General features: G+C 47.3%; 1 protein-coding gene across 1 annotated transcript in view; it reads right to left on the bottom strand.

The window, feature by feature from the left end:
• Window positions 1-27,125, bottom strand: part of lats2 (large tumor suppressor kinase 2) — a 186,788-nt gene extending 159,663 nt beyond the window's left edge. The window contains 2 exon segments of the mRNA XM_038818027.1: window positions 11,567-12,097; window positions 26,981-27,125. Of these exon segments, the coding sequence (XP_038673955.1) occupies window positions 11,567-11,905 (339 nt within the window). The 5' untranslated portion in view covers window positions 11,906-12,097; window positions 26,981-27,125.
• Window positions 27,126-27,354: the final 229 nt, after the last annotated feature.

The following is a 27,354-nucleotide window of genomic DNA, read 5'->3' as shown; positions in this document are numbered from 1 at the left end:
GAGCCGTTGGCAATGATCATTTAGTCCTCACTGTCAACAGGGGTGGTACCAGAGGATTGGAAAGTGGCATATGTCGTGCCCCTGTTCAAAAAAGGGAATAGTGATAACTCTGGGAACTACAGGCCAGTTAGCCTTACTTCAGTGGTAGGCAAAGTAATGGAAAGGGTACTGAGGGATAGGATTTCTGAACATCTGGAAAGACACTGCTTGATTAAGGATAGTCAGCACGGATTTCTGAGGGGTAGGTTTTGCCTCACTAGTCTTATTGAATTCTTTGAGGAGGTGACCAAGCACGTGGATGAAGGTAAAGCAGTGGATGTGGTGTACATGGATTTTAGTAAGGCATTTGATAAGGTTCTCCATGGTAGGCTTATGCAGAAAGTAAGGAGGCATGGGATAGAGGGAAATTTGGCCAATTGGATAAAAAACTGGGTAACCGATAGAAGTCAGAGGGTGGTGGTGGATGGCAAATATTCAGGCTGCCGAATTCGAAAGGCAGTTTACAAAATACACGGAGACAATGAGGAAGGAGATGAGGGAGGTTTTGAGTGTGCTGGTGGAGAAGACGATTTCCCCGGTGACGACAGCGGTGGTGACCGCAGTGGCGGAGGTGCGGGAGCAAGGGGAGGCGCTGAAAGAAGTGGAGGAGACATTATTGCAGTACGGTGATCAACTTACCTCGATGGGGAAGGAGATGCGGAAGGTGATGGAGATTAATAAGGATCTGCGAGGAAAAATGGAAGACCTGGAAAACAGAACCAGGCCACAGAATTTGAGGATTGTGGGGCTGCCAAAGTAGTTGAAGGACCGAGGCCGACTGAGTATTTTGCTGCGATGCTGGCAAAACTATTGGGGGAGGGGGAGGATCCCTCCCGATATGAACTGGATCAGGTTCATCGGTCATGGAGGCTTGTACCAAAGGAGAGTGAGCCGCCAAGGGTAGTGACTCTGTGCTTCCGTAGGTACAGTGTGAAGGAGAAGGTCCTGTGCTGGGCCAAGCAGAAGCGGGTGGTGCAGTGGGCTGGAGCTGGTAGACGTGTATACCAGGACTTTACGGTGCAGCTGGCGAGGAGGCGGGCTGCTTTCAACCGGGTGAAGAGGGCACTGTACATTATCAAGGTGCAGTGCGGCATTGTATATCCAGCGAAGCTGAGGGTGACTTACAAGCTCAAGGACTTTTATTTTGGAACGGCGGAAACAGCGGAGGAGTTCACGAATGCAGAAGGACTGTGGCAAAACTGAGAAATGGCCATGTGCCGATGTAACCTCATGACTGTATTTTCTTCTTTTTTTTTGTTTGTTTCACTGCGCGCGGGTTTATGGGCTAAAGGAGCCGATGTATATATTTCGACAAGGGAAGTGATGGGACTTCTACTCGAAGTGAGGGCTCTTTGGGGTGTAGGCGGATGTGCGGGGTTTGTGTGCTAAAAGGGGATTTCTGGGCATTCCTAGGGCCGGGCAAGGAGGAAAGGGACCCGGGTGAGGGCCTCCACGCTGGCCGGTTTAAGCCGGCCAGTGAACAGGAGTGAGGCGGGGGGAGGGGCTGCGGCCATTGGAGCCTGGCAGAACAGGGTCCGAGTGGTCTAGCCTGGGGGGGGGGGGGGGGGGGGGGGGCCTTACAACTCTTGGGTATCATGTACGGCACTCTTTCAGAGGTTGGACAGCGTTGAGTTTGTTGGGGGGGGGGGGGGGCACACGACACACTCTATGGTGACCATGGGCGGTCCCGAACTCCTTTTTTCTTTTTCTCCTTTGTTTTTTGTTTCCACTGTGGGAGGGTTTGTTTTATTGGATGCATATATTGACAGGTGGGCCGTTGTTCGGGGTGGTGGGAGGATGGGATTGTTGTTATTGTTAAGGGGATTGATTTTGTATTTGTTGCCGTTTACTGTTTGTGGGTGGGGTGTACATTTTGAAGGAAAATGTGAAAATGGAGAATAAAAACATTTATATTTAAAAAAAATCCCACTTCTCTGCTCTTCCACACGGCCCTGCAGTTTTTTTTCCAAGGACACAGTAGTTATTTTACTCAGCTAGAAATACAGAGCCTGGACTACCAAGCTGGAGATGAGTTCCAATCTAACATAACAACTTGTGAACTGAATTGAGTTAAATACATAAATCTGGAATAAAAAGGTACATAGTTAACATAGAACATACAGTGCAGAAGGAGGCCATTCGGCACATCGAGTCTGCACCGACCCATTTAAGCTCTCACTTCCACCCTATCCCCATAATCCAATAACCCCATCTAACCTTTTTGGACAGGAAGGGCAATTTAGTATGGCCAATCCACCTAACCTGCACGTCTTTGAACTGTGGGAGAAAACCAGAGCATCCGGAGGAAACCCACGCAGACAGGGGGAGAATGTGCAGACTCCGCACAGACAGTGACCCAGCATGGAATCGAACCTGGGACCCTGGCGCTGTGAAGCCACAGTGCTAACCACGTGTGCTACCGTGCTGCCTTTAACATAATGACATAAATGCCATTTTGGGACCGTTGGATTCTCCGCCCGCTCAAGCTTTCCCACCCATCAAAAATGGGGGCAGAAAATCCATCCCATGATGTACATGTGAGAAACAGATTCTCAACAGGTATGTGTGAGTACACTGATATTGGACAAAATATCATGCTGAAAATAACACGTATGCCTTCCTGAAAACAAGTAGATGTCAAATGAAATGAAAAACATGCTGCAATAAAAAGCTATTACCAATTCTAACAAACAGTTCCAATGCAATAGTTACAGAAATACAACCAGCCTGCTAACTGCGTTACTAAATTCCGAGACCCAATTAACAGCCTAGTACTAAACAATAACTTTCCTGTCAAAGTATCATCCATTCTATCTGTAAATTGCTAATTAATTCAGGTAGTGTTTATCCTTTTGCGAAGAGTTTTGAAGAATTTTGCATGATTTGAAGGAATTGTTGAAAGAGGCAAGCTATACGTCTGTAAAATTTAGCCACTGAAGAGGAAATGTATCCTCTGACATTTACACCAGGAGATCTTTCCTGTTCAGTTCAATGACATGTTCAATTATCACCTTCTGTTTGGCCTCATAACTTCTTTTTTTTTTTAAATAATTTTTATTGGAATTTTTTACAGAAAATATAAAAATATAACAAGTATAGCAACAAGCAGTAATATGCAACTAACAGCCCCATAACACCCACAATTCCCCCCATACCGTAACATCACATGTATCACACTCCCCCCATCCCCCCCAACAAGAGAACTTAACCATAAATTAAAATTAAATAAATCAAATTTAAATAAAATAAGCAAACATAATCAACGTTCCCCCCCCCCCCCCCCGGTTGCTGCTGCTACTGTCCCAGTACCCTATCGTTGAGCCAGAAAGTCGAGGAAAGGTTGCCACCGCCTAAAGAACCCTTGCACCGATCCTCTCAGGGCGAATTTAACCTTCTCTAGCTTAATGAAACCCGCCATGTCATTGATCCAGGTCTCCACGCTTGGGGGCCTCACGTCCTTCCACTGTAGCAAATCCTTCGCCGGGCTACTAGGGACGGCCTCATAACTTCTGATGAACAAAGATGAAGGGTGCGATTTTCCCACCACATTGCGCCCGGTGCCAATCCCGTTATGCTCAGAGCGGGAGAGCCCAAAACGGCTTTCACACAGGGTCGGGCACAATACACCCGACCTGCTACACACAGCGTGAGCTGGAACATACTCCGCGCATATTTAAATGAGCCATTAAGCTCATTGAAATATCTGCTCCCGTTAGTCAGTGGCTATACTGGCCAGGCCTCATGCTGGTATAAATTAGTATCAGGCGTGATGGTCAAGCCAAGGGGCTAAGCAGCTATTGGAGCCCCTTGGGTGTTCGGGGACAGGGTAGGGTAATGCCCCTGGCACCCAGGCACTGAATAGGGTGCCAGGGTGTCAGATTGGCACTGCCAAGGGGCAGGTCATGAGGGGGCCATGCCCATGAAAATAGGTATAAAGGGTGGGGCGAGGGGGGGTGAAGGAGATTCTGGTGTGGAGGGGGCTGATGCCATGATGTTCAAGGGGATGGATGGGTGTGGGGCCAGGGTGCCCTCATGCATGGGTGGTGGATTTTCACATGGATTTTTAGTGATGGGTAGGGCATAGGTTGCCCCTGTCTACGGGAGTCGCAATGTCCACGGGTGGAAGACCCTCAACATCCCTTGAAGATCTGGGCACCCTTTAAAAATGGCACCCCGATCTCTGAGGAGTCGGTCTTGCTGGCGACTTTAGTTCTCCACTGCAGAAAAATAGTCTAAGGGTGCGATTCTCCAGAAAGATTTCGAAGAATGGTCGCGAGTGGGAACTGCCACAAGCTGCCCGCGCTCGGCCGCAAATCTATTCAATGTTAATTGGTCCACTTAACGAGGCCTCACAGGCTTCTCACTTCAAATAAGACTCGGCAGCTGATTCGCAGGGACCGTGTGCGCCAACCGCCACCCTTCCCGCTAACAAGGTCGAGCAGCACTTAAGGCAGTTAAGCAGCACTTGCACAACCAACCCCAATCAGCTCGCAGCCATGGCGCTGAGACACCGGCCCCAAGGTTTTGAGACGCAGACCAGCGGAGACTCTTAGATGCTGTCGAGGCCAGGAGGGATGTCCTGTTCCCCCAAGAGTCCAGGAGGGTGAGCCACAGAGCAGCCAGTGTTGCCTGGGACAAAGTGGCAGCGGCCATAAGCTTGTACAGTGACCATGAGGACTGACCTCCAGTGCCTCAAGGTCAACGATCTACACCAGGCAGCAGGGGCGAGTTGACCCCTCCCTAGAAATCTTCCCACCCTCGCAACGTGACCAGGCATACCCCCAACCCTCCATCTCCCCCACCCCAACCGACCCCTCACCCCAACCCTCCACAGGAGAAGCTCTGCAACAATCGCTGGGACAGAGTCCTGACAAGCAGAGAGGAGCCCGACATAAGAATTCTCATGACATTCGAGGAACGAACCCTGGTGACAGGGGGGGGCCAAGGGCAGCGGTCACCAATGAGGAGGTTGTCGCACGCCGCAGAGATGAGAATCTATCGAGCCCACCCAGATGAACAGTCACACATGAGCTGTTGCTGCCATGTAGACTGACCTATCCCTCCAACTGACCGCGTGTTCATTCTGCCGCAGATCCTGCAGCTCACGAGCCAGCTCATCCGTGTGGCCCCCTCCCGTGCCTCCCATGAGACCACCTCGGAGGAGGATGTCGCTTGATGCATCACAGCTGTTATCCTCATCTTCCACCAGCACAGATACAGGTAAGTAGGAGGCGCACGCCCAGGCGGGACCACAGTTGCAGGGCTGCTGGATCTTAAGACCCAGTTGGGTCCCAGTCAGATGTGAGCCTCTGGAACAGGTTTACCCGAAGCTGATGGAGACGTTAGGCCGGGTCATTCAGAGGGAGATGGCAGCGACAATCCAGCAGGTCATAGCTAATTGGAGGAGTCCCAGGAGATGGCTCCGGCAATGGATGGCACCGAAAACAACACTACTAGGAAGGCAACCACAGTGGAGAGCTTGGTGCGCAATGTCAGCAGCATTAATGGAAGTGTTAAAGGTATGGCACAGTCAGTGACGTCCGTGGCTGAGGGCCTTGGATGATTGTCCAATTTGATGGGGGAGCGTGACCCAGTACCAGGCTGACCTTGATGAGGTGTTGCGGGACATGTCCCGCTCTCAGATGCAAATGGCCAAGATGCTGCGGAGCTTGTCCCAGTCGTAGGTTGGCATTGCAGTATCACTGCAGAGCATGGCACAAGCACTAAGCTGTATCACGGAGGGCATCGACACCATGGTGTAGACAATGGAGAGCCGCCAGGGCTGGCAGAGCCAGATGATGCAGGGGCAACCGGGGCTCAAACCAGCCACCCCTCTGTCGCAAGGTGAACCCCAGGCCCTATGGGCACTGACCGAGAGGAGGCGGTGCTGGGTGGCAACCCAGGCCCATCCTATGGACTGGCGATGGTGGCCACCGCTCCCCCGAGTTTCATCTCTCTGATGAGATTGCATCTCGCAGCCAGCACCTGGAACAAGGCCGCATGGTTGTGAATGTGCCACCGACAAATGCGCCAGGGCCCTCTGGCCTCAGAGCCCCCAGTGGCAGTCAGATGCACCGAAGGCCACGGGATGAGGTAAGCAGCAAGCTGCCTCCACCTCTGATGTGCATCCTGGGGCATCCTAGACATAGCGGAGAGCAAGGAACGCAAAGCACATTGAGGTTCACTGAGGGCACGGAGGCGGGTGGAGTGTACATTAGGGGAGGGGGTGGGCTTTGTGGGGGGTTGGGGGAATAATGGTGCAACGTCATTGGGATAGCGGCGCACTGGTGTACTCTTGGACGAGGAACATTAATATACCCTCAACACAACTAGCCTCTGGCTCTTTATTCCCCGATGTGGCCTGACCACATTCCCATGTCCCCCCCACCCGACATGCCCTGTCCACACACATGTGCCCAGGGCTGGGGCCCATCCCTTGCGTGATCGAAGGTTGGCCACTGAATCTGTGGTGCTACCTCCCACAGTGTTCAAGCACAGTGTCCATGCATCAATGTGTGATTGGGATGCTAGGCGATGAGTCCCTCATGCTACATGGCCCGCCCAGCCACAGGGATCCACTTGAGGTGTATGAAGTGCTCACTTAACTATGATTGCCAATTCTCTCTTAACAATAGCTTTCAGCTGCACAGCCAGAGACCTTCGCAGTCAGTGGGAGTTGTGGGTGGTCGGTGGGGCAGTGGCTGGGTTTCCCCAATACAGAAACACAAGGTCAGGGATTGGCATGGCGAACCTTCACATGTCCACCCCCAACCAAGGCTGCACCCCCGTTTTATTTCCATTTACGCGCGCCCCCCTCGGTGATTCTCTGACCTGACGCGGGATCAGAGAACCCCGCCCCTGATTTTTGCGTGGTAGGTGAAGGGAAGGAATTTAAAATGTGATATAATCTTTGTAAAAGAAGAATGAATGAACTTACACTAACATTGTGACTCTCACAACCTCAAGAGTAGGAAATGTGGCAGCCAATTTACACACAGCAAGATCCCACAAACGGCAAGGAATTAATGACCAGATCAGCTATTTTTGGAATGTTGGTCTATGGATTAATATTGTCCAGGACAACAAGGAGAAATTTCCTGTTCTTCCTTGAATAGTGTCATAGGATTGTCTATGTCCACCTGAGTGGACAGATGGGCAATGTTATTACATTTCATCTGAAAAATGGTTTGGATGGTATGTTACTAAGCAATATAATAGTGACATTAATTTTTTTAATCTAATATTAATCTCCTGTGTTATGCTACTTGCCTTGTTGACATGGGATGGACTGTGTTGGGTTTGCAGCACAAACTGTCGCAGAGAATAGATTATTTTCCTTGCAATAATGTTGATGATCCCATTTTGAGATTTGAGATTACAGTAATCATACAAGGAATGAAAGATTTTGGTCTTGGAAATTAATATTTGAAACAAAATTATGAATAGACTGTATTTATAGAATTTGATTTGGTTTTCTACCTCTTATAGCGACTGTTCTGTGCTAATGAAATAGTAAACCTAGATGACTTTGTTCAGGTCAGAAAGGAAACGGTTTAGACAGACTGACATTAACATTTTACATAAACAGGGTTTTTCAACGTGTAAAGAGCCATTTCCTAAAACCCCAGATGTGCCAATGTATTCTATATGCACCATGTGATAAAACTGTCCAGTAATTTCAACAATTATGTAACTGTGTGCTCAGAAATGTTTTTAAGTATCTGGAAACAGCAAATGTAAAACGAAAAATAACTTCCATCGACCCTTTCCACCCACAATGGAACTCTTTTGATTTTCAGCCTTCATTCATGCAAGTTCAATCATCTTGCCAGCCTAAGAATTGAGGCTAGGCAGGAAACAGCTCGTAAATGTCCAATTGGCCTCAATTGGGACATGGGTGGATTCCCGTCATGGGGCCTTGCCCGCCCCAGGGTAAAGTCTCTGCATGGTCGACGCAGGCAGGAATCCCGTCCTTTCAATTTCACGCTGCGCCATCCTGGCCTAAAAACCTGCCGATGAGGGGGTGTACAATTGTGGCCTACGTTTCCATCTGTGGGGAGACCAAAACTAGGGGCCACAAATATAAGAGTGTCACCAATAAAACCAACAAGAAATTAGGAAGAACTTCTTCACCCAGAGAATGTTTAGAAGGTGGACCTCAATGCCAGAAATAATAGTTGGACAACAACGCAGGTTTGGGCTGATAAGTAGCAAATAACACTCGTACCACACAACTTCCAGACAATTACCATTTCCTGCAAAAGCAGGTCAAGAGGCTGCGAGTAAACCTATCCACCATCTACAAGGCACAAGTCAGGAGTGTAATGGAGTACACTTCATTTGCCTGGATGAATTGCAGCTCCAGCAATACACAAGGAGCTTGACACCACCCAGGACAAAGCAGCCCATTTGATCGATACCCCATCCACCACCTTAAACATTCATTCCTCCACTGCTGATGCACAGTGGCAGCAGTGTGTACCATCTACAAGATGCACAGCAGTAACTCGCCAAGTCTCCATCGACAGCACCTTCCAAAACCACAACTTCTGCTGCCTAGGATAACAAGGACAGCTGATACACGGGAACATCACCACCTGCCCCTCCAAGTCACACACCATCTTGACTTGGAACTATATCAACATTTCTTTACTGTCACCAGATCAAAAACTTGGAACCTTCTCCCTAACAGCACTGTTGGTGTACCTACACTTCATGAACTGCGGCGGTTCAAGAAGATACTCAGCACCACCATTCCAAGGGCAATTAGGGATTGTGAATAAATGCTGACCTTGCCATCACAACCCATGAAAGAATTAAAAATGAGGATGAAATCTTGCCTCCATTTCCCAAAGCTCTTAAAAGTCCTTTCAATGAGGCAAGTATACCTTGGGGGCAATTCTCCAATATGGAGCCCAAGTGTTCACGCCGTCATGAACGCCGTCGCGTTTCACAACGGCGCAAACCGGGCACCACTGATTCTAGGCCCCACAGGGGGCCAGCACGGCGCTGGAGTGGTTCACGCTGCTCCAGCCTCCCTTCCCGGTTCCAAATGCATGCGCGGGGGACTTCGTTAGCGCTCCAGCCATGACTCAACATGGCGTCGGTGGACAGGGACCGGCCGCGCCAGAAAGTAGGCCGGGGGGGGGGGGGCAGCCTGCCGATTGGTAGGCCCCAATCGCGGGCCAGACCCCATCAGAGGCCCCCTCGGTGAAGGAGTCCCCCCACAGGCCGCCCCCCGACCGTTCGCGCAGAATTCCCGCCGGCAGCGACCAGGGGTGAACGGCGGCGGCGGGACTTTGTCGGATCTGCGCGGCTGCTCGGCCCATTCGGGCTGGAGAATCGGCGGCCCCGCCGATTCCAGCGGCCAGAGCCGCACTAAACACGCCGGCGCAAATGGCACGATTCTCCACACCTCGGAGAATCGCGCGCCGGCTCAGGGCACCGTGGCACGGTTGCGGCGATCCTCCGGCCCAGTGCGGGGTTCAGAGAATCGCCCCCCCTTATCTTTTGTATTTTATCATTTTAAACTTGGGCAGGTCTTTCCTACGTCCTTTGCACCCGCTGTGCAAACAGTATGGATCCATTTTATATGTAGCAGAGCAAAAGTGAATGTATTTTAAAAAATGTATAAAAAGGTTCCTCAAACACCAACGCTTTACATCTGACTCAAAAATAAAATTTAAATTGTATCCAGTAGTACAATGAAAAGTTTTTTTGCAAAGTGCTTTTGCTAATATTAAAGTAAAGCCATTTTTCTCTTCACATTTCAATTAATTAAATACATTTTTTAATAATTTATCTCTCATGCCTTTATAAAATTTTAACCCAAGTTTAACAAACATCATAAACAAAATATTTGGGGAAGCATGCAAAATAGGGCTGTGTTATTATCATTAAGAATAGAAAACAAGACAACAATAAAACTCTAATAGAATCAAGGTTCAGCAAATACGTTCAATTTTTAAACCTTGTCCAATTACAGAAGGGAACTAAAGTAACTTTTAATACATTAAACTGAAAATCTAAATAAAATAATACAGAGACAGGATTCCAGAACCTCAAATTAAGAAAATGATGGGGTCAACGTTAATGTATTTGGAATTCTGCAACAGTGATATATAAAATTTCCCTCAGCGAGCAGCAACTAAGAGTAAAAATGTCAACTGCGTACACAAGGGAGACTGCATGATCCTTGCAAATGCAGGATTTGCAATCATACATTGAGGACATACCACAAAGTAATACCAAGTGATGACAGACAACATCCTGCTTGTGAAGTTCTCCAATTGGGAGTTATTTAGCAACTGTATAAAGTAATATTATGAATCTTTTAAACAGAATTCCAGCCCTCCCCGAGCTCTTTATTTGAATCCCTGAAGCTTGGGGAGTAAATGTACTGTGTAAAATGACGCTGTACCATATAGGCCAGTAAAGTCCCAGATTCACTCCAATCTGAGCTGAATTAGCTAATCTCAGCAGACTAGTGGCAGGCACAACAGCTAACCTCATCCTTCCCAGATAAGGAGTTAAAGTATGGCTTTCATGCCTGACTGCCATCCAGTGATAGTTGTAAATGTGTAAAGCTCAAGGGAGGACTGCATGACTCCCACAGTTGAACAGTCTGCCAACATTCACTGTCCAGACTTATTTAGAGATTAATTTCTTGGGTAAAATATTGGAGGACAGCTGGCAGGCACCCACAGAAAAACCACTAGTATTGTGGGGGAGAGAAATCAGAGAAGAAAAAAAAAAATCTCTTTTCCAACCACAGTGTTTGGAAATGGAACACTGGTTAACGAAACAATGGCCTTGGAAAACTTCAGGCATGGTCTTCTGGCAGAACTGCAGTGGAGAAGTTGCCAATGAACTTCAATCCTGAGTATCCAGGGTCACCTCATTTACATGGTAGTAACAAGTGGCCATTACGCTGTTATCTGTTTTGGTTATCCACCAAAAGAGGTAGGAAAGCAGCATCAAATGATTGCATGGTGGGATCTCGGGGAACAGAGATCAATCGCCTTCCCCCAATTCCAGAAAATGCAGTCACAAAAATAATCGGCCTTCTTTGTATGAGGGACAATTTCTGAGGTCTTTCATGCCAAGACTCAAGCCTGCACATTTTGGCTACTTTGACCGCTTAGTTGACCTGTATGCTGAGTTCATTCAGGTTACATAGCAGAAGGCAGGATATCTCTGAGAAAATTCCTGATGTCAGAATTAATTTCCTCTTAGCCATGCCCCCTCAGACATAATGGGCCACATTTGATGCTGACTGAGTTCCACCCACGGGCCCTGATAGAAATTCATATTCTGAACTGAGATCCAGCATTTCTGAGTCCTGTCCTACTTTCTTTTTCTCTATTGCACTCATGCTCAACTTACACCATGAATATGCCACTGGTTCTGAGAAAATTTAGTGGTCAATGTTTTATGTTACCCAGCAGAAATCAAAATCGTCAAGACAGAAGCATAAACTTATAAAATTATTGACATATAGCAAAGTTGTAATATATATATGACATACCTGATCACATCCAGCATTCACCAATTCTTGAAGCATCTGTCTGTTTACTTCAACACTGATCGATGAACCTGACTCATTTGCAAATGGCATCAGCGAGTTTCTGATTTCTCTGAGAGCTTTCTGATAAGGCCCAAATTTTGGAACTGGTCGCATCTGCTGCTGTCTGGTAGCATCCTTTCCAACTGTGGCTTTCGGGTCAAGCTGGGTTTCATTGATGGAGCCAACATTTAAAGCCTGACCTGAAAGTTTATGGGGTTGTTTCAACCCCTCCCGAATTTCCTGCAGTCTCTGGCGGCTGTTTCCAGCATACGAAGTGGCTGGAAATGTCTTTGGCCTCATCACAAAACCAACTTATGTTTATCATAAATAAGCTGTCTTTGGGTTTCTGGTGCTGCAAAGATTTTCAGAAAGGTAACGTTTAGTTTGCTGTAATCATTGTAGTTTTCTTCCTTTTACTGATGCCTACTTGTGGTCCTTAAATTTTTTTCAACATAAAGTCTACTTTGACTTTATTCTTATAGGCATCCTTACCTGAAATGTAGAATAACTCACAATAAGATTGCAACAATATCAGCTTACATTTACACAGTACCTTTAATATAATAAAATGTCCAAAGACACTTCAAAAGGAGAATTATAAAGGAAAATCAGACACTGAACCGCTTAAGGCAATATGAGGACAGATGACCAAAAACCTCTTCAAAGAGACAGGTATTAGTGTGCATCTTAAAGGAAGTGAGAGAGGTAGAAAGTCAGAGATTTTTACGGAGGGAATTCCAACGCTTAGGGCCTTGGTTGCTGAAGGCATGGTCACCAGTGGTGGAGCAAATAAAATTGGCGATGCTCAAGAGGCTAGAATTAGATGAGCACAGGAATCTCATAGGGCTCGAGAAGATGATGATTACGGAGATAAGGAGCAGCGAGGTCATGGAGCAATATGAAATGAAGGATGAGAATTTCAAAATCAAGTTGTTGCTTGATTGGAAGTCAATATAAATCAGCAAGCAACAGGGGAATGGTATTTGGTGTGGATAAGGACACAGCAATAGAGTTTTGGATTACCTCCACTTTACGGAGGGTAGAATGTGGGGAACTGGCCTGGAATGTGTTGGAACAATCAAGTCAAGAGTGTAACAAAGGCATAAATGAAGATTTTAGCAGATGAGCTGTGAAAAGGGCAAAGTCAAATGATGTCACAGAGGTGGAATTTGATGCTCTTAGTAATGGTGCAGATGATCACTGTCTGTGTGGAGTTTGCTTTCTCCTGTGTCTGCATGGGTTTCACCCCCACAACCCACAGATGTGCAGGTTAGGTGGATTGGCCACACTACATTGCCCCTTAATTGGAAAATAAATAATTGGGTAACTCTAAAAAAAATTTTTTAAAGTAATGGTGTAGATATGCGATTGTGAGTTCAACTGGAGCTGGTTTAGCACAGTGGCTAAGTAGCTGGCTTGCAATGCAGAACAATGCCAGCAGCACAGGTTCAATTCTCGTACCGGCTCCTTGAACAGGCAACGGAATGTGGCGACTAGGGGCTTTTCACAGTAACTTCATTGAAGCCTACTTGTGACAATAAGCAATTATCATTATTATAACTTGGGATCAAATGTTCATTCCAAGGTTGTGAATGGTGTAGTTTAGTCTTGAACAGTTAGACAGTCGGTAGCTAGAGAATGGAGTGCTGACAATGGCTTCAGTCTTCCTAATATTTAATTGGAGGATGTTTCTGCTCCTCTATAACTGGATGTCAGATAAGTAGTCTGATAATTTAGCAACAGTGGAGGAGTTGAGAGAGGTGGTGGTGAGTTGAAACTGAGTGTCAGCAGCATACATGTGAAAACTAACTGTGATTTTGGATAATCGTGCTGTTAGGTAATTTGGACAATCTGAATTCTCCCTGTGTACCGGAATGTGGTGACTCTGAGCTTTTCACAGTAACTTCATTGCAGTGTTAATGTAAGCCTACTTGTGACAATAAAGGTTATTAAATTAAAGATTAGTATTAATTATCTCACCTAGGGGCAGAACGTTGATACGATACAGGGGCATGCCAATAATAGATCCTTCGGGAACTCCAGAGTTAACAATGCAGGAATGAGAAAATAAACCATTGCAAGTATTATCCTGAATCTAGATAAAAATAGAATCAGACTTGTGCTGTCCCATCCAACTGGATGATGGTGGAGAGGCATTGGAGGAGGATGTCAAAGGCTATAGGCAGGTCAAGAAGGTTGATAATGGACAGTTTTACAGGGTGTCGTTTGTGATTAAAGAAAAATTAATTGCTTAATTGCTGAATAAATAGTCACTAGATTTATATTCACCTTATTTCCTCCAATTTTGTTGCCATCTTACACATATGAATCTTTTGAGGATGACAATAAAAAAAAATTTTTAATTCTGATATTCCAGGAATATTTTGAAATGTTTTCTATTTTGACATACTTTTCTAAATCTATTTCAGAACATTCACAAATCTTCATTGTGAAAAATGTGTATGTTTTGAAAGCTGCTGAGAACATGTTATATTCTTTAGCATGCTTTAGGCCACCTGAATATTTATGAACACAGGTTATCCCCCGTTAATGTTACCCCCTCCACCCCCACAGCCACCACATCTCCCTACTTTCTAACTCTCTTAAAAAGGTTGACTCTTGTTGGAATACGTTTACACATGTCAGCAGAGCTGAATATATCCCTCATGGACATTCTTTATAGATGGGCCAAGGCACCGAGACAGACCACGTGAAAGTGGATGATTTCACACCAGCTTCATCCTATCTTCACTCAATGACTGCATAGGTACAAATTGCAGCAGCAAACACTGGATATCAATCAGAAAGCAGAAATTCCATGCTATTTTCTTCTTCCAAGCCAGGCCTCTATAATGCCTCACATCTGAGAAAAGCAATGCTACTCAAAAGCAGTATTTCACACTTGCATATTCTGTGGTTGAACTCTGGTTTTGCTGAAATCACAGCCAACTTATTTTGTTTAAGGGTTAGCTTACTCTACTAACACCACTCTGAGTCAAGCACCATGATGAACTTGTATCTCATCTGACACTTCCTACATTATACTCTCCTGAAGGCTGTAATGCAGTTTCAAACATTGTGAATGGCTCTATAAAGATGTTAGTCCTTTGGTCTGCTGTCCTCCTCTATCTTGACTATCTCCTATCATGCGTGAAATTTCTCATATCTACCGACAGGTTAAGGACAAATATGAGGTGCTTTGGCTAGGGTAGCACTTTGTTCATCCTTAAATTGGTGAGTGGGACACTGGTCAACTTCCTGTCTTAAATATGCAGCAAAAGACAGGGTGAAGTAGTGCAGTATTCAAAAAGTACAGTATTCAAAGAATAGAAATTGAAATGAAGAAATAAATATGTATTTTCCCATATGCAACCATTTGACTTAATAACCCAACATAGGGCGAGAGACGACATTGCAAGCAAGTCTTATACTCTGCATCTAGATCCCTAGACTTCAAAAGCACTAAGTAAGACTGGTTTACTATGCAGAGTGAAGTATGTCTGTATGTTCCATTCCCAACATTTTGTTGTCATCCCAACAGATAATACGGTCTCTGGAAAGTGATCAGGTTTCGATCTGGGGTCATGCATATACTGAACACCAATTTGTTATCCTGTATTTATTTCTATATTTGTTGATTTTCTAGCATGTTATTTTGGTTGCTGTTTATTAATAAAATAATTCTTTTCGGTAACTACAGCGATGTTTTCCTTTGGGTAGCTAAAATCCTCTTTTTTGGAATTGAGGGGAAAGAAGCAGAAGGTGGTCTAGCTTCCCCACTATCGAACAACTGCCTTATATACAGTTCAGTGAATGCCAAACAGGGGTGAGAAATACATGTTCTGAGACAGAGTGGACAATTTCAGTTATTTCCTTCCTCTAAAGCGGCCACACCACAAAAGAATAAAACTCACCATAATCAAAAGAGCCAGATTTTACTATCAGGAAATGCAAGATCTTGACCTTTTGCCCTCTGGATTGCAGTGTGAATACTTCTATTAACAGCATGCATATAATATTACAAATTATAATTACAGAAAGACTCCACAAAAAAAATTAACTACTACCACATCCAGACAAATAATATTATACCGGAAAGAAAAAAGAATTGTAGCTTAATATTTTAGTCAGTAGATCTTATGGGGTTTATGTAGAGATTTAAAAAAACTTGATAAGGACATTTAATAGAACGGACCATTCAAGTACACAAAGCAGTCAGTTTTGCATATTTCTGGCCAGTAGCGATGTAGCTAGATTAGAATACAGAATTTAAATCAATTGCCAGTTTATTTGTTAATATTTGATTAGTAAAAATGGAACCGTATTTATATTTTTGTATTTTCTTTTTTTTTAAATAAATTTTATTGGAATTTTTTACAGAAAATATAAAAATATAACAACAAGTATAGCAACAAGCAGTAATATGCAACTAACAGCCCCATAACACCCACAATTCCCCCCAAACCGTAACATCACATGTATCACACTCCCCCCACCCCCCCCAACAAGAGAACTTAACCATAAATTAAAATTAAATAAATCAAATTTAAATAAAATAAGCAAACATAATCAACGTCCCCCCCCCCCCCCCCCGGGTTGCTGCTGCTACTGTCCCAGTACCCTATCGTTGAGCCAGAAAGTCGAGGAGAGGTTGCCACCGTTTAGAGAACCTTTGCACCGATCCTCTCAGGGCGAATTTGACCCTCTCTAGCTTAATGAAACCCGCCATGTCATTGATCCAGGTCTCCAAGCTTGGGGGCCTCGCGTCCTTCCATTGTAGCAAAATCCTTCGCCGGGCTACTAGGGACGCAAAGGCCAGCACACCAGCCTCTTTCGCCTCCTGCACTCCCGGCTCTACCCCAACCCCAAAGATCGCGCGTCCCCATCCTGGCTTGACCCTGGATCCCACCACCCTTGACACCGTCCTCGCCACCCCCTTCCAGAACTCCTCCAATGCCGGGCATGCCCAGAACATATGGGCATGGTTCGCTGGACTCCCTGAGCACCTGGCACACCTATCTTCACCCCCAAAGAACCTACTCATCCTCGTCCCAGTCATGTGGGCCCTATGCAGCACCTTGAATTGAATGAGGCTAAGCCGCGCACACGAGGAGGAAGAATTTACCCTCTCCAGGGCATCAGCCCATGTCCCGTCTTCGATCTGTTCCACCAGTTCCCCCTCCCACTTCATTTTCAGCTCCTCTACTGACGCCTCTTCCACCTCCTGCATAAGCGTGTAGATATCAGATATCTTCCCCTCCCCGACCCAGACCCCCAAGAGCACCCTGTCACTCACCCCCCTCGCGGGGAGCGTAGGCAATCCCTCCACCTGCCGTCTAGCAAATGCCTTTACCTGCAGATATGTAAACATGTTTCCCGGCGGGAGCCCAAATTTCTCCTCCAACTCCCCCAGGCTCGCAAACCTTCCGTCGATAAACAGGTCCCTCAGCTGTCTAATGCCCGCTCTATACCATCCCTTTAACGGAGCCTCCATCGAGCCCCCCACTTCTCCCCTATGTCGCCTCCACTGCCCCCAAATCTTGAGGGTAGCCGCCACCACCAGACTCGTGGTATACCTCGTGGGAGGGAGCGGCCACGGCGCCGTTACCAGGGCCCCCAGGCTTTTATCCCCACAGGACGCTCTCTCCATCCGTTTGCATGCTGCCCCCTCCCCCTCCATCACCCACTTACGCACCATCGACACGTTGGCCGCCCAGTAGTACCCCGAGAGGTTGGGCAATGCCAGCCCCCCCCCCCCCCCCCCATCTCTACTCCGCTCCAAGAAGACCTTCTTCACCCTCGGGGTGCCATGCGCCCAAACAAATCCCATGATGCTGCTGGTCACCCTTTTAAAAAAGGCCCTAGGGATAAAGATGGGCAAGCACTGGAAGAGGAACAAGAACCTCGGGAGAACCATCATTTTGACGGATTGCACTCTGCCCGCCAGCGATAGCGGAACCATGTCCCACCTTTTAAATTCCTCCTCCATCTGTTCCACTAGTCTGGTGCAGTTAAGCTTATGAAGAGCCCCCCAACTTCTGGCCACCTGCACCCCCAGGTAACTGAAACTCTTCACTGCCCTCCTGAAAGGGAGCCTCCCAATTCCCTCCTCCTGATCTCCCGGGTGCACTACAAATACCTCGCTCTTTCCTAAGTTTAGTTTATAGCCCGAGAAGCCTCCAAATTCCGCTAACAGCTCCATCACCCCCGGCATTCCCCCCTTTGGGTCCGCCACATATAACAGCTGGTCGTCTGCATACAGCGATACCCGGTACTCCTCCCCACCCCGCACCAGACCCCTCCATTTCCCTGACTCCCTCAACGCCATGGCCAGCGGTTCAATCGCCAGTGCAAAGAGCAGGGGGGACAGGGGACACCCCTGCCTGGTCCCACGACAGAGCCTAAAATACTCCGATCTCCTTCCATTTGTGACTACACTCGCCATCGGCGCCACGTAAAGCAGCCTCACCCATTTGATGAATCCCTCCCCAAATCCAAACCTCTCCAGCACCTCCCACAGGTACCCCCACTCAACTCTATCAAACGCTTTCTCTGCGTCCAGCGCCACCACTATCTCCGCCTCCCCCTCCACTGCCGGCATCATGATAACATTGAGCAGTCTCCGCACATTCGTGTTGAGCTGCCGCCCCATGACAAATCCTGTCTGATCTTCATGAATTACCTCTGGCACACAATCCTCTATCCTGGTAGCCAGGATCTTCGCCAGCAACTTAGCGTCTACGTTAAGGAGCGAGATAGGCCTATATGATCCGCACTGCAAGGGGTCCTTATCCCGTTTTAGGATCAAAGAGATCAGTGCCCGCGACATCACGGGGGCGAAGCCCCCCCCTCCCACGCCTCATTGAAAGTTCGCACCAGCAGGGGACCCACCAGGTCCGCATATTTTTTGTAAAATTCTGCCGGGAACCCGTCCGGCCCCGGGGCCTTACCTGACTGCATTTGCCCGATCCCCCTGACTAGCTCCTCAAACTCTATCGGCGCCCCCAGCCCCTCTACCAGCCTCTCTTGAACCCTTGGGAAACATAGCTTGTTCATGAAGCTTTCCATCCCCTCTCTCCCCCTCGGAGGTTCCGACCGGTACAATCCCTCGTAAAAGTCCCTAAAGACCCCTTTACTTCTGTCCCCTTCTGCACTACATTTCCACCCCCATCCTTCACTCCCCCAATTTCCCTAGCCGCATCTCGCCTACGGAGCTGATGCGCCAACATCCTGCTCGCCTTCTCTCCATACTCATATACCGCGCCCTCCTCCACTGTGTCTCCGCCTTTCTGGTGGTCAACAAGTCAAAATTGGCCTGCAACCTGCGCCGTTCTCCCAGCAACCCTTCCTCCGGTGCCTCCGCATATCTCCTGTCCACCTCCAGAAGCTCTCCCACCAGTCTCTCCCTCTCCTTCCTCTCCCTCCTTTCCCTGTGGGCCCGGATGGAGATCAGCTCCCCCCGGATCACTGCTTTCACAGCCTCCCAGACCATCCCCACCCGGACCTCCCCCGTATCATTGGTATCCAGATACCCCTCAATGCTTCTCCGAACCCTCTTACACACCTCCTCCTCCGCCAGCATCCCCACATCCAGGCGCCAAAACGGGCGCTGGTCCCGCGCCTCTCCCACCTCCAGATCAACCCAGTGCGGGGCATGGTCCGAAATCACTATGGCCGAGTACTCGGCATCCTGCACCCTCGGAATCAATCCCCTGCTCAGGACAAAAAAGTCTATCCGGGAATAAACCCTATGGACGTGAGAGAAAAAGGAATACTCCCGCGCTCTCGGTCTCCCAAACCTCCAGGGATCCACCCCTCCCATCTGGTCCATGTATCCCCTCAGCACTTTGGCCGCCGCCGGTCTCCTACCCGTCCTTGAACTGGACCGGTCCAGTGTGGGATCCAGCACTGTATTAAAATCTCCCCCCATGATCAGGCCCCCTGCCTCCAGGTCCGGGATGCGGCCCAACAATCACCTCATGAAGCCAGAATCATCCCAATTCGGGGCATATACGTTCACCAGCACCACCTTCTCTCCCTGCAGCCTACCCTTCACCTTGATATATCTGCCCTCCTTGTCCGACACCACCTCAGCCGCCTCAAACACCACCCTCTTCCCCACTAGAATCGCCACCCCCCCGGTTCTTCGCGTCCAATCCTGAATGATAAACCTGCCCCACCCACCCCTTCCTCAGACGGACCTGGTCCGCCACCTTCAGGTGGATCTCCTGGAGCATAGCCACGTCCGCCTACAACCCCCTTAGATGGGAGAACACCCTGGTTCTCTTAACCGGCCCGTTCAGCCCCCTCACGTTCCAGGTAATCAGCCGGATCAGAGGGCAACCCGCCCCCCTCCCCCGCCGACTAGCCATAGCTTGGCAGATGTTCGCCCCAGGCCAGCACAACCCGCTCGACCCGTTCCCCATGGCGATAGCGCCTCTCCTCTTTCCCCCCCCCCCCCCCCCCCCCCCCGGCCCCCATCGGCTCCTTCCTAATCGTTCCAGCAGCAACCCGGTATCCCCCCCCCCCCCAGGCCAGGACCCCTCCTAGCCGCGACGCACCCTCCATGGTACTTCCGTGAGTCAGCTGACTTCTGCTGACCCCGGCAGCTCCCGCCAAAACCTATCCCCTCCCGGCATGGGGTCATCCCCCTCTTGCCACACCTCCTTGGCATTGCTGCAGCACGTGAAAGAAGACCCGTAGAGGCCCCGCCCCCAGCGCAACCTCCACCCCCCCGCCCCGCAGCGCGGGAAACCAGAGGAAAGCCCGCGCTTTCACACTGCCACACCCCACCCCTCTGACGCAGTTCCCCAAAATCCAGTTTCCCCTCAATCCCCAGCCCCGTACAGAAGAGAACATATAGAACACAAACCCCCAACACTCCCCACCTAACACACAACCATGCCCAACAAACAAACCCACCCGTAAACAGAGCAAACAGAAAACCAGCATACATAACACACATGTCGAAGTTTAAAAAGTTGAAACAGTTGGAACAAAACAGCCACAGCGGAAACAACGCCGGCCAAAGTATGTCCCCAGGCCCTCGTTTGAGTCCAGCTTCTCTGCCTGTACAAAGGCCCACGCCTCCTCCGGGGACTCAAAGTAATGGTGCCGGTCCTTGTATGTCACCCACAGGCGCGCAGGCTGCAGCATTCCAAACCTGACCTGCTTAGCATGAAGCACCGCCTTCGTCTGGTTGAACCCGGCCCGCCGCTTAGCCACCTCCGCACTCCAGTCCTGGTAGATCCTCACTACCGAATTCTCCCATTTACTGCTCCTCTCTTTCTTGGCCCAGTGCAGCACACACTCCCGGTCACTGAATCGGTGGCACCGCACCAGCACCGCCCTCGGGGGCTCACCTGCCTTGGGCCTCCTGGCCATCACTCTGTGCGCTCCCTCGAGCTCCAAGGGCAAATGGAAGGACCCCACTCCCATCAACGAGCTCAACATCGTGGTCACATACGCCGGGAGATCCAACCCCTCCAGCCCCTCCGCCAGGCCCAGGATCCTCAGATTCTTTCGCCTCGTGCGAACGTCCAGCTCCTCCAAGCGGTCCTGCCACTTTTTATGAAGTGCCTCGCGCAACTCCACTTTCCCCATGAGGACCACGGCCTGCTCCTCTCTTTCAACGGCATGCCACTGCAACTCCCGAATAGACTCCTCCTGGGCCGCCTGGGTCCCAAGCAGCTTGGTAGTAGTTGCATTCATGGAGTCCAGCAGCTCAGCCTTCAGCTCAGCAAAACAACGTAGGAGCGAGGCCTGTTGCTCCTGCGCCCACTTCCACCAGTCCTCGGGTGTTGCGCCAGCCGCCATTTTGTTTTTCTTCCCCGTTTTTTTGGGGGAGTTACTGCAGCCCTTTTCACCATATAGTGTGGGGCAAGTTCTTCCAGGCACCTTCCCCCACCGGGATGTGTAGAAACAGCGCCGTTTGGGGCCCTCGAAACGGCCCAAAAGTCCCTAAATAGCGGGAGCGCCGGCCGCCATTTTGTTTTTCTTCCCCCTTTTTTTGGGGAGTTACTGCAGCATTTTTCTTCTTCCCACTCCGGGTGAGAACCATATAGTGTGGGGCAAGTTCTTCCAGGCACCTTCCCCCACCGGGATGCGTAGAAACAGCGCCGTTTGGGGCCCTCGAAACGGCCCAAAAGTCCCTAAATTGCGGGAGTTGCCGAACGTGCGGCTTAGATCCGCATAGCCGCAACCGGAAGCCATATTTTTGTATTTTCTTTTCACTATTGGCACTGTAGAAAAAATGTAAGCTATTAATTTAATAACAAGTTTAGGCAAGTTATAGCAATATTCCTTTCATTTCTTTTGCCTTTAACCCTGAATGGAACTGTGTAATATAGTAGTGTCAATCAAGGGGACAATAACTTGAAAATGAAATGAAATGAAAATCGCTTATTGTCACGAGTAGGCTTCAATGAAGTTACTGTGAAAAGCCCCTAGTCGCCACATTCCGGCGCCTGTTCGTGGAGGCTGGTACTTGCAGAGACTTAAACAGGAAAACAATGTGTTATACTTATTAAGTAATTAAAAGTATTTACATTTCACGTGATAACAAGTGCCAACTGCCTGCTAATTATTTTCAGACATTGGCATACATTTTGTTGTAGAACTTGATTATAACGTTTAACACATTTTTTCATGAAGCTACGGTAATCCTAACATGCCTTAATCACAAATAAATCATAAAGGGTTACAAAATAGTTGTAAAACATGCAATTTTTGGAATAATTCAAATATTTAATTTGTCATATTTGTCATCACTTTTAAATTGCCGGTAATGTCCTAAAAAGTAAGGTTTGGGGGGGGGGTTTGTTGGGTTACGGGTATAGGGTGGATACGTGGGTTTGAGTAGGGTGATCATTACTCGGCACAACATCGAGAGCCGAAGGGCCTGTTCTGTGCTGTACTGTTCTATGTTCTATGTGTTGACAACATTGCCTAAAATTGATTTTGCTGAACTATTCCCTCTTTGATTTATAATTGGATTCATAATACGCAAAAGAATCTTTCTCCTGAAAGACAGGTATAATATGAACAAATGCAAACATACATGATAAGGCATTGTTGAATAACTGTGTTATATTTCCTCCCTTTTTTCCTATAACTTTTTTACTAAAGCTGACTATACACTTTGACTGCTCAGTAGCTTTTGTAACAATCACTCTATAAGATGGGTAAACAGAAACATTTTGCATTTGAATCACCAAGAAATTAATGGGATATACTGATGTCCTGTCTTAACTGCTAGAAGAGAACTAGTTACCCATAGGAAAACACTGAAATAACAGTGCAAAGCATAACAGAATGCCAATGCTTATGTAGTACATTGTATATATTGTGTTGCCCTATTATGTATTCTCATGTATTTTCTTGAATTCTGTTTAATTCCCTTTTCTTCCCGTGTACTGAATGATCTGTTGAGCTGCTTGCAGAAAAATACTTTTCACTGTACCTCGGTACACGTGACAATAAACAAATCCAATCCAATCCAATCCAGAAACACAGGCACAGGAATAGCTTGCTAATAAGTTACTAAATAAAGAAAAATACAAAAGCCTCCAGATATTGTTTTCCAAAGCTTTATATAACTGTATCCAGCCCACCAGAAATTTGATGAACTTGTGGACGCCAAGATTTGCAGATCCAGGTTTGAAAACCTGTATTCCATGGGAATCTAGTAACCAAGTAGAAATAACTAATTAAATCTAAATGGATTATAGTTATTAATTAGATTATCAAAGCAAATCAAACAATTTTTTATAAGTTTAGATGTAAATAATAAGAACCATGTCAGCTGACATCTTAACTGAGTAAACAACACCATTATTCTAATGTGGATGTTAGTACCACATTTAATGCAGAATAATGACGATCAACACTTTCATATATATATATTGTGCAATTATTGTTTTCAATAAGAACAATGTGCAAAGTCATTATAAACCACCATAACCTTAACCTACAGTACATTTACCTGTGATGTGCTCTACACTAAATTAAACCACGACCTTTAAAAAAAATCAGAATGATTACTAACTATCCATATGTAGCATCCTGGGGTTATCAATGACCTGAAACTGAATTGGACTAGCAGTGTCAGAAGCTTGGAATCCTACGACGACTAACTGACCTCCTGACTTTCCAAAGCCTGTCCACCATCTACAACAGGGGTGGGCAAACTACGGCCCGCGGGCCGCATGCGGCCCGCCAAAGGTATTTCTGCGGCCCACCAAGTCATTTAAAAAAAAAAAAAAATTTTTTTTTTAAAACTTTTTTTTTTTTTTTTTTAATTTTTTTTTAAGGTTAATGGGGGGCGGCTGTTGGGTTACTTACTGGTATAGGGTGGATACGTTGACTTGAGTAGGGTGATCATTGCTCGGCACAACGTCGAGGGCCGAAGGGCCTGTTCTGTGCTGTACTGTTCTATGTTCTATATGAGGCGCCCAGAATCATAACCGGGTGAAGTAATTATTTTACTTAATATACTATGCGGCCCTTTGTGAATTGTGAATTTCTGAATGTGGCCCTTGCACGGAAAAGTTTGCCCACCCCTGATCTACAAGGATGAGTGCAGCTCCAACAACACGCAAGAAGCTTGACACCATCCAGGACAAAGCAGTCCACTTGATTGACACCCCTTTCACAAATGTTCACTCCCTCCACCACTGACCAACAGTGGCCATAGTGTGCACTATCTACAAGATGTACTGCAGGGACTCAAGGCTGCACCTTTCAAACCCCCACAACCACCATCTAGAACATATATGTCAAACTCAAGGCCCGCGGGCCAAATCCGGCCCGCGGTGGAATTATCTTTGGCCCGCGAGATAATATCTAATTACTTTTTTTTTAAATTTAAATTTTTTTTTTAAATTTAGATTAGCCAATTATTTTTTCCAATTAAGGGGCAATTTAGCGTGGCCAATCCACCTGCTCTGCACATTTTTGGGTTGTGGGGGCGAAACCCACGCAGACACGGGGAGAACGTGCAAACTCCACACGGACAGTGACCCAGAGCCGGGATCGAACCTGGGACCTCAGCGCCGTGAGGCGGTTGTGCTAACCACTAGGCCACCGTGCTGCCCTAATAATATCTAATTACTATTAAAGCTGGCCCCAGCAATTGAAGCGCCTATGGCGTATGATATGGCTGAGGCCGAGTTTATTCAGGTATAGTGTGAATCACAAAGTGTTGGCCTGTGGAAAAATGTTTTCATTAGAAATTACTCTGGAAAAGCTCCAGATAAAGCAATAAGAAATAAATGCAACTAATTTTTTTATTTATTTAATATTTAATGTTGTTTTTATAGGCAATAACCTAAGCTTTATTAGTTCTAGGTTCAATAAGTTCATTTCAATAAGTTTTGCAAAAAAACATTGAACCAGTCCGGCCCTCGACTTGTCCCGATTTTTAAATTTTGGCCCACGGTATATTTGAGTTTGACACCCCTGATTTAGAAGGACAAGGGCAGCAGACAAATGGAAATCCACCACCTGGAAGTTTTCCCTAAAGTCATTCACCATCCTAATTTGGAAATATATCACCATTTCTTCACTGTCGCCAAGTCAAAATCCCAGAACTCCCTCCCCAACAGCACTGTGGGGCAGTTCACCACCATCTTCTCATGGGCAATTAGGGATAGGCAATAAATGGTGGTCTCGCCAGTGACGTCCACATCCCATAAATATTATTTTTAATGTTGAAATAAGTTATAATATCGAATATCCGAAGATTGCTCAAATAATTGGAATTAATTCAATAATGTGTAATACAAAGTTGTTTAGATAAATTGTTTTGCGTTGTAATTGTCTGAGAAATGCCCACCAATATTTAAAGGGAAAATTAGCAACATGCAAGAAATGCTCGCAGCGCATAAAATAGAATGCAAAGTGATCGCTATCAACAATGTTGCTTTGTGATTTTTCAAGACAACAGGAAGACACGGCAATCAAAATGGCATTCAGTTAAATTCTGCTTTATCTTGGGTGTATATGGGAAAGGGCTAGCGGTTTTTAAAATACCAACGAAACATCGGGCTCGCGGAAATATATGTCATTTTGGACCACAGCATGTTTTGCACACTGTTGAGCCGAGAAACAGTCATTATACAATATGTACGTTAAACATTTTGACCGTCGTAACTGTATGTATCAAATGCAGCACTGACATCTACATTGGTGCTGACTGCGGTATTTAATCGACATGAAGAGTTAATCAAGTTTTTTTTTCCCCCAAGAGGGGTTGAAAAAGAATCGTTAACTTTCAAAAAGCAGCTTTCCCAACAATATTTGACTCGGCTGAAATATTAATCCACCCCACTCCCCCTTTTCTGGTTGGAGTTTTTCAGATCAACGCCAAAAAGTTTGGGAACTGGGATTTAAACGGGGAAATGTGACACCGTCTGACTCTACGTATATTTATTTTAAAACTTTAGAGAGTCGGCGGGGCAATTTAATCCCCCCCCCCCCCCCCCCCCAGCTTTGTACCACACGGCTCACCCACCCTACCACCAGAATGATGGATGACAGGCTCCCGAAAGCAAGCCAGTCCCAGCCCCGCCGACTCCTTTGCGGCCCTCATTCAGCAGACATTGTCGGGCTGGCCCCGAGCTGTCATCGGCCAGGCTGTTGGTCGTCCCCCACTCCAAGGGGGGGGGGGGGTGAAAAACATCTTCGGAGACGGTTACCGTGTGGAAAAAGGGAAATCAAAGGGCGATCGACAGGCGGACTCTCTTCCCTCAATTCCCATCGATCTCTCCACCCCCAGGAAGATCCATCACGTCGCCGAGATTTTATGGAGAGAAACTTTGTCCAAAAAAAAATCAGGTGACAGCGCCAGGACTTGAATGAATATCTTACCGCTGCCTGCCATCGAGGAAATCTCTCTCTCGCTTTCCCTCTCCTCAACTGTACCTTCAAACACAAACTTCTGCTGAGAAATTTGTCCCGGATTAATGGAGTAAATGATGGCAGTTTCTCTCTCTCTCTCTTGCGCGCCCGGGCCAATAGAAGGCAGCTCGTACCGACAACCCCGCATTCCACAACTGGGAGAAAACACACTTCAATCCGCCAGCGTCCCTGAAAACCCCAACCTGTGTTCCCTCCCCACCCACCCAGCAGCTAATGTCAGGGTAAAGTCCCGAGCACCGAGCCTGGGTCAGCCTTCAACAACAACTCAGATAAATTATTAACAGGCATCGCGGCGCAATCATATTCCAGCAAGATAAACATTGCTCCTCTCACTGCATAGTTTCAAATTTTCAACTGCGGAAACAACCTAGGCCAAGGAATGTTAATACACGATCAATAGGTATGTCAAATGCATTCAACTATTGAAAGGTGTGTACTTTGTAAGTTTTTCCGTACTTGACAAACTGATTGGGTTGGTTTGTGCCGCTCCTGTGACGAGGTTATTTTGTTTCCTTCCCCGTGTTTTTTCTCCAGTAATTTTAACTGTAGCCTTCTCAGTCAGGGGTTTTTGATCAGACTCTATTTTCTCCTCACTGCTTCCCCCACGCCTCAGAATGTGGGCGGCACTTCCAACGCTGCTGATGGACAGCCGCGCGCCACATTGTTTTCATTCCATTGGGAGTCACGTGGCCGCGCGCGCTCGCTCGTCGCTGCGTTGGCATTCCAGGAGGGGGCGGGAAGAAAGGCGGTTGGCGCTCGAGCTCCGAGCGTTCCATTTGCCGTCCGCACCGACATTCAGAACAAAGTAACTCCGTGCTGGAACCTGACGC

Source organism: Scyliorhinus canicula, chromosome 14, assembly GCF_902713615.1.
Source record: "Scyliorhinus canicula chromosome 14, sScyCan1.1, whole genome shotgun sequence".
In the NCBI taxonomy this organism is placed as follows: Eukaryota; Metazoa; Chordata; class Chondrichthyes; order Carcharhiniformes; family Scyliorhinidae; genus Scyliorhinus; species Scyliorhinus canicula.
The sequence above is the reverse complement of the archived record's forward strand: the minus strand, read 5'-3'. Positions and strand labels throughout refer to the sequence as shown.